Source organism: Lacerta agilis, chromosome 17, assembly GCF_009819535.1.
Source record: "Lacerta agilis isolate rLacAgi1 chromosome 17, rLacAgi1.pri, whole genome shotgun sequence".
Lineage (NCBI taxonomy): Eukaryota > Metazoa > Chordata > Lepidosauria > Squamata > Lacertidae > Lacerta > Lacerta agilis.
The window spans coordinates 15,417,942-15,425,622 of NC_046328.1; the positions used below are offsets into that span (position 1 = coordinate 15,417,942).

The window sequence follows — 7,681 nt, forward strand, 5'->3', positions numbered from 1 at the left end:
TTAGGGGAGGGGCACAGCTCAGTGGTAGAGCTGTGCGCGCCAAAGTTCCCAGGTTCAGTCCCTGGAATCTCCAGATAAGCTTGGGATTGCCCCTTCCCTGAAACCATATGTGGTTTGGTTATGCGGAAAAAAAAATAAGAAGACCATAAAAAATCATGCATATATTAGGGAAAATGTGTTATGTTAGTTAAAACTGCACACAAAAACGTGTTTATTAGGAGAGATTTGCACTTAAAATACTGTTGAATATTCAAGAGAGAGAGAGAAATGCATTGGGAAGCAGCCCCCCCCCCGGATGTTTTGCAGCACTGGAACTCGTAGCTTTTCCGTTCATCCCACAAATAATTCTCAGAGGATTTTCTCCAGAAAGTAGCTGTTGCCAATGATCTGCTCCAAGACTCCTGGCAGCCAATCTCTGATGAGCAGCACAGGTTTCGTGATCCAGTAAGGATAGAAAACTTCCCTCACCCTCATGACGCCGCCCCTCACAATTGCCTGGGCGCAGAGCTCTTTCGGACTTGCCTTCAGGGAGATCTTGCCGTCTAAAAACCCCACAGCTGTGTCTGCGGGAAAGAGCACGGGAGGCAACTCAGTGTGGAAACGGCACCAGGCACCCTAGGACCTTGGAAGCTGCTGCTGGTTTGTCTACCTTGCTGCTGCCCCTAGGGGACTCTCCAGACTTTCAGGCTCAGGAGTCTCTCCCTGCCCTTCCTGAAGACGCTTCCAGGGATTGAGCCTGGGACCTGCCTCTGCGTGAGGCAGAGAGGCTTTATCACTGAGTGACAGCTCTTTCCTTAACAATATATTAAGATTCCAGTCCTTAGGGTTCCCCCCCAAAAGAGCATACTAGAATCTTGATTTCTTTCCAGGGGAAAGGTTGCAATTCGGGGGCAGAACATCTCCCTTGCATGGAGAAGGTCTCAAGTGCAACTCCCCAGCAGCATCTCCAGGTAGGGCTGGGAATGTTCCCTGCCTGTATATCATCAGGGCCGTCTCGTCATAGGGGCTGGGTGGCGCGGTGCACCAGGGCGCCAGGCCCCCCAGGGGCGCCCCTGCGAGCCCGCCGGCATACCAGGCACCCCCTCGCCAACCCGCCCCCGCCCCTATGGGCGGGTGTGCGGGCGGGCGCTCGCACGCCGGTGGGCGAGCTGCAAGCCGGCTGCCCTCCGGAGCCCCAGCTGGAGCGCTGGGAAGGGCACGCAAAGCCCCGCGCCACTCCAGCGCCATGCCGCTCATCCCCCGCTCGCCCACCTCCCTCCCGCGCTGGCCACCCCTCGGGGGATGAGGGGCAGGGCTTTGCGCGCCCTTCCCAGCGCTCCAGCTGGGGCTCCGGAGGGCGGGCGGCTTGCAGTGCCACACCCCTCATCTCCCGCTCGCCCACCCCCCCTCCCGAGGGGCAGCCAGCGCGGGAGGGAGGTGGGCAGAGAGGCGGCCCACTGGGGGCGCCGAGGGATCGTCGCGCCAGGGTGGCCGATCCCTTTAAGACGGCCCTGTATATCATGATGGTGTCAAAAGAAAAAACGGCTCCTTTTCCTTTATGGGGTATCCAAGAGCCCGTACAGAGTCCTTAAGTGGGTTCCCTATCGGTAGGAGAAAATAACAGAGGCCAACCAGAGAATATTGAGAAGCAAAGCGGCTAGTAAGCCTGATCTTTATTCAAGGAACTGTTGCAACAGGGTCCCCACTCACCACACGCAGGAGGGAGGAGAACCCTGAACAATGGTGCACAAGCCCTTATACAGACTTTTGAAATTGCCCACCCACCCTGTCGCCCAAGACCACCCCCCTAAAACAGCACACATACATCACAGAAGGAGGCCGTCTACAGCAGAGGAGGTGGCAGAAATCCTGTCTGCCAGGATACACGATAAAGGTCACTGGTTGCATTACCTGGGCAGCCTGGCCATTCTTTTGTGATGGTTAATACTTTACTTCCTGGATCCAGGTCACAGGCTCACCCTATTCATACACAAATATGCCCTTAAGGCAGGATTTTCAAGCAAAAAGGCAATGGGAAGACATTCCCCATTTCCCACCCTTACTGCAGAGGAATATTTGAGGTCATTGGGAGTGTCAAAATGGCTTCAGGGTTGCTCTCCTGTACTATTTCAGACATGTGGTTTATATACTTATGTATGTATTTGCCTTTTGAACATTTATATTTGAGATCTTAGAATTCTTATAACACTGGTGATACCATCACGATGTTGAAAACCGGATTATCACCCAGCCCTACTAAGCATCTGCCCTCCCCGGGGCTGCTTACCTGTGTCAATGTACCCCAACACGGCAACTGTGATAGGCATGTCGATTTTCCGAAGGCGCAGCTCTGTCCGCAAGGAGCTGTAGAATCCTTCCAGCGCAGCTTTGCTGGCAGCATATGGAACGGCGAAAGGGCCTGGAATGCGGCCTGAGAGAAAACAGGAACATATTCCCACTTGGAAGGTTGCAGAATCTAGTTCTCTGGAAAACAAAGTGGTTAAGGGGATGGAGCGAGTGCCCCTCCGAGGGAACGTTGCAGCGTTTGGGACTTTTTAGTTCAGAGGAGAGGTGAGTAAGGGGCAACGTGACAGAGGTTTGTACAACTGACATGGAGAAAGCGGTGACAGAAAGGATTTTCTCCCCCTCTCACGTTTTTTTCAGCTGAAGAAGAACAGGATGCGAGTGCTTTCCAATAAATTAACTAACAGAGGATTGGGTAATTTAGATGCAGGAGCCACAGAAGGTCCTAAGAAGAGCCCTGCTAGATCTGGCCAATGGCCCATCTAGTAGTAGTAGTAGTAGTAGTAGTAGTAGTAGTAGTAGTAGTAGTAATTTATTTATACCCTGTGCATCTGGCTGGGTTTCCCCAGCCACTCAGGGCGGCTCCCAACAGAATATTAAAAACACGATAAAATATCAAACAGTAAAAACTTCCCTAAGCAGGACTGCCTTCACATGTCGTCTAAAAGCCAGATGGTTGTTTATTTCCTTGACATCTGATGGGAGGGCATTCCACAGGGCGGGCACCACTACTGAGAAGGCCCTCTGCCTGATTCCCTGTAACCTCACTTCTCGCAGGGAGGGAACTCCCAGAAGGCCCTCTGAGCTGGACCTCGGTGTCCGGGCTGAACGATGGGGGTGGAGATGCTCCTTCATGTACAGTATATTGGGCCGAGGCCATTTAGGGCTTTAAAGGTCAGCACCAACACTTTGAATTGTGCTCGGAAAGTTTGGACCTCCCGAGATCTCTTAGGCTGGGGGGCCTCAAGTCGCCTGCCCATACCATTCATGGACGATACCACGATGATGTTGCCACGGGACTCTTGCAACATGCTTAGGGCCGACACGGTGACCTGGACGTAGCTGAAGAAGTTGACCGTCATGGAGCTGATGACAGATTCCATGTCTCCTTGGTATGGGCCAAAACCGCTTTTTCCACCGTAATGATTCAGAACCAGCAGATCAAGCCCTCCTGCAAGCGAAAAGAGCACAGAGATACTGAGTGGAAGCGAGAGAGCCGTACTTGGCGATGGACGGAGCTCAGTCTCTTCTCATGTTTTCAGGCTGTCCTTGAAAATCAGCCTGTGCCGAGCTCAGTCCTTTCATGATTTAGCTGTGGTTCCTTTGTTGCAGGGGGTTGGACAAGATGACCCTTGGGGTCCCTCCCAAACTTACAATTCTCCGATACCAGCTTTCGCAAGCCTGGTGCCCTCCCAATGTTTTGGACACCAACTCCCACCCGCCCCTAGCAGCATGCAGCCATGCTGGCTGGTAGGAACGCAGGAGAAATTTGGTTAGGTTTGCATTAAGACAGCGGTTTCCAAACTTTTTTCTCCCTACCCAATAAAAAGCATTATTCAGAAGCGTGATTTGTGCGAACCAGTAAGGAAGATAATAACGCAATGACATTCAAAATGGTAACTATGAATTGCCCATGTATTCAAAAAACCCTATTTAGGTTAACCAAGTCAACAAAACTGATGAACGTAATCCGTTCATCAGCTTTCGCAGAATCACAGAATGATAGAGCTGAAAGATACACCCAATCAATGAGAAATTGGAAACAAGTCAAAATCTATTATGTAATCTCAAATGACTGGGGCTGATGGGAGTTGCCATCCAAATTATCTGGAAGGCCAATCAGGTTGGGAATTGCTGATCAACCCCCCCTTCCTTCCTTCCTTTTCCCTCCCTCCCTTCCATATACCATCTTTCATGAAAAGATCTCTGGGCAGATCTCTGCCAAGATGCAGGCAGACAAAGTCAATAGCTGAGGTGTCCCAGGGCGGAAGCTGGCAAATGCCTTTGCAGCTGTTCCCCTCAAGACAAAAGGGTTAAGGAGCCCTTTGCCTGTGCCTCAGGCAGCTTGTGTGGCAGCCTTTTGGGAACGGGAAGAAAAGTTGCCACCCCTCCAAGACAGGCTAGACTAGAGACTGGCCTTCCATCTTTACCCAAGACGTTCTTGGTTTCTTCCACAACATTCCGGGCAGAAGCCAAGTCATTCATATCTGAAACGACGTACGAAGCAGAGGCTGCTCCCAGTTTAAGACAATTCTGGACTACCTGGAGGAAACAAATGAATGGAAAATGAGCCCCAAAATGGAAAACGAGCGAGGTCCCAACTAAAGAAGAATGGCAACTTAAACTGATGGAATATGCGCAGCTTGCAGACTTAACTTATAGAATAAGAGAACAAGAAGAGTATACGTTTAAAGAAGATTGGGAAATGTTTATTGAATACATGGTTGAAAATTGTGCACACTTGAAAACGTTGGCAGCTTTAAGATAAATTCAACAGTGTAAATAAGTTTCGATGGATGTAAAAATGGAATACTGGATGCCTTAGTTTATGTAAATTATGCAGGGATCTATAGCATGGAAACTGAACCATGAAAAGAGACTGGAAGTCATTGATATTTTAAGGCTGTTTAAATGAATATTCTAAATTGTAAAATAGAAAAAAAAACTTAATAAAAATTATACAAAAAAGAGAAAACAAATAAAAATAAAGAGGGAACTTGAAAATGGCTTCTAAGCGGTTTTCAAGTATAAAATCCATTGTAAAATACTACAACTCACAATAAAACAATCCTACCCGAGCAGTAAAAAACAGCCACAAAATTTATTATACAGCGGGCCAGTTTAAAAGCACCATAATTTTTAAAAGGTCAAAATAAAAACAGTTGGATCAGGAAGTTCAAGCTCAGGGGAATGTTCATCGAAAACAAGTGTGTCTTCAAAAGTCAGCGGAATAGCAGTACTGTCGTGGTGGTGAGTCATAAAATCACAGAATTATAGAGTTGGAAGAGACCCCAAGAGTCATCTAGTCCAACCCCCTGCAATTGGAGCAAGGAGGGTGTTCCATAATGCCGGTGCGATCAGGGAAAAAGGCTCCATGTTCCCGCAAGCTAATGGTCATCATGAGGGCATGGCTAAACTAAACCAGTTTCCATTACTGAACAACCGATTCTTGTGGGAGGGGAGCTTGGTCAGAAGGAGGGCCAGATGAAGAAGGAAGAGATGGGGGGGGGAGGTATTTTTGAGAGGGGAGGGGAGGCTAAGGATTGTAGCCAAAGTAAGACTATTGGAATCAAGGAACCTGAGATGCCTATGTTCATTAACTACGTTGGGGTCAAGTGATGAATTAACAGCTTACCTTCTGGAGGCTTGTCTCGTTCCTCGCTGTCAGCATCAAATGGGCCCCCATCCACGCGAACTCGTAGGCCATTTGTTCCCCTATCCCTGTGCTTGACCCCGTCACCAGGACCCGTTTCCCTCGCACCATTTCTGGAGACAGAAAAGGAGATGGTCAACATCAGCCGCCTGTGATCCAGATGTTTTGCGCTGAAGTTCAAAAGAACAGAAACGTAAGGATTGAAGGAGAGTCAGGCCAAAGGGGGCACTCATGTAGTCACAGAATCATAGAGTTGGAAAAGACCCTTAGGATCATCTAGTCCAGGCACCCCCAAACTTGGCCCTCCAGATGTTTTGGGACGACAACTCCCATCATCCCTAGCTAACAGGAACAGTGGTCAGGGATGATGGGAATTGTAGTCCCAAAACATCTGGAGGGCTGAGATTGGGGATGCCTGATCTAGTCCAACCCTCTACAGTGCAGGGGTACGCAGCTATCCCCATATGGGGATTGAACCTGCAGCCTTGGTGTTATCAGCATCAGTTATCCAGAGTATCCTGTTCTCGCAGTGGCCGACTAAATGCCCCAAAGGGAAGCCTGCAAGCAGGATCTGAGCGCAGCAGCATTCTACCCTCCTGTGGCTTCCAGCATCAGGGATTTAGAAGCATTACCGCCTCCTCCCTAGTAATTGATTTTATTTCACAAGATCGATATATGGCTGGATTGTAACACAATGTCGACACCTTTACAAAACAACAAAGTTGATGAAAGCAATTCTTAAAAAAACATTCAAAAATTAAATCAGAATAAATTATCATTACCCCAGAGTCTCAGGGGTGGTGGCAGCCCAAGGGAGGGTCTTTTCTGTGGTGGCCTCTAAGCTGCAGAACTCCCACTTCACAGGGATGCGATTTCATTACACAGCTTTCAGCAAATGCTAAAGACTCACTTCTTTCCCCTGGCACCTGTGTTTTTAGGATCCACCTTTTCGCCCAGTTGTTTTAAACTGTTTTTAAAGTTGCGTTTTGTAACCCGCTCTGGAACCTTAGGGTGAAGGGAGAGTTAATACTAATACTAATTTAAATTTAAAACATGGGCCAGATTCTGCATATCTGGCTAGGGTAGTCTAAACAAAAAAAGCTTTTAGCAAGTGCCAACAACAGACCCTCCCAAGCTTCCCTATTTTCCAGGGACAATTTTCTTTGGAGAAATGTTGGAGGGTAGTGATCCGATCCCCGGGCCATCTGAAGTAGCTCTGTATAGGGAAGTTTTTCAATGTTTTATTATGTTTTTATATATGTTGGAAGCCAGGTGGGTGGGGTATAAATAGTAACTTCTTTGTTGCTGTTGCTGTTGCTGTTGTCATTATTATTATGGAACAGGACGCCCCTATTTTCATTGGATAAATGTTGGAGGGTATGCAACAAGAGCAGAGCGAAGGCGCTTGTCTGGTGTCGCTAGCGTGCTATATGCAAACATCCCCGAGAACGGCAGAGCCATTTATGTGCAAGAGACAATCAAGGCCATGTTTCAGAAGAGGCAACCCTTCTCCCTTGGCTTACCTTCAGAGAAGCTTTCCCAGGTATAGGCATAGAAAGCGAGGACAGCGGCGAGGACAGGTAAGACGATCTTTAGCACCACCATGGTTGTCTCTGCAGCCAATCGTTAACCTCGACTAAGCTGGAGTTGTTTGGCGAGGTTCAGAAATCCACCCTCTGCCCTGTGGCCACCCGAAGCCTCCCCCCACCCCACCGCTTCAAATTGTGCAATTTCTCCTAGCCTTGAGCAACACGGTCCTCTCCCCCTTGGCTCCAGCACCTTTTGAAACCGACTGTCAAATCTTAACTTGTGAAAGAAACCTCCTTTGCCTCCTCAAGTGATCAGTGCCTTAAAAAAAACGTGTGGTTGGAATCCGTCAGATCGTGGCATGCATCACACTCCCCTCTCCGCAGCCTCAGATGTGGGTCAACAGTGGCACAAAGTGTGAAGCAGGGAAAGGCTTTTGGATGTGGGTGGGTGGGGGTTACTGTCAGCAGCAAACCTCACAAATGCCATGGAGGTGAG

The 7,681-nt window shown here is 48.8% G+C and overlaps 1 protein-coding gene across 1 annotated transcript; it reads right to left on the reverse strand.

The window, feature by feature from the left end:
* Positions 1-267: 267 nt before the first annotated feature.
* On the reverse strand, positions 268-7,299 carry LOC117039190 (hydroxysteroid 11-beta-dehydrogenase 1-like protein B). The gene is made up of 6 exons (XM_033136259.1): positions 7,180-7,299; positions 5,639-5,769; positions 4,434-4,545; positions 3,266-3,454; positions 2,267-2,410; positions 268-563 (listed from the first exon to the last, which is right to left on the reverse strand). Exons 1-6 carry the CDS (start codon positions 7,259-7,261, stop codon positions 349-351), a joined length of 873 nt encoding a protein of 290 aa, XP_032992150.1. The 5' UTR covers positions 7,262-7,299; the 3' UTR covers positions 268-348.
* Between the last annotated feature and the right edge of the window lie 382 nt (positions 7,300-7,681).

What these genes read in the sequence shown, in the direction of transcription:
- LOC117039190 (XM_033136259.1), bottom strand. Translation starts at nt 7,261, where the DNA reads ATGGTGGTGCTAAAGATCGTCTTACCTGTCCTCGCCGCTGTCCTCGCT. An exon ending in ACGAGACAAGCCTCCAGAAG is followed by an intron (nt 4,546 to 5,638) that starts GTAAGCTGTTAA and finishes TGTTTCCTCCAG; the next exon opens with GTAGTCCAGAATTGTCTTAA. An exon ending in CGTGGTATCGTCCATGAATG is followed by an intron (nt 2,411 to 3,265) that starts GTATGGGCAGGC and finishes GTTTTCTCTCAG; the next exon opens with GCCGCATTCCAGGCCCTTTC.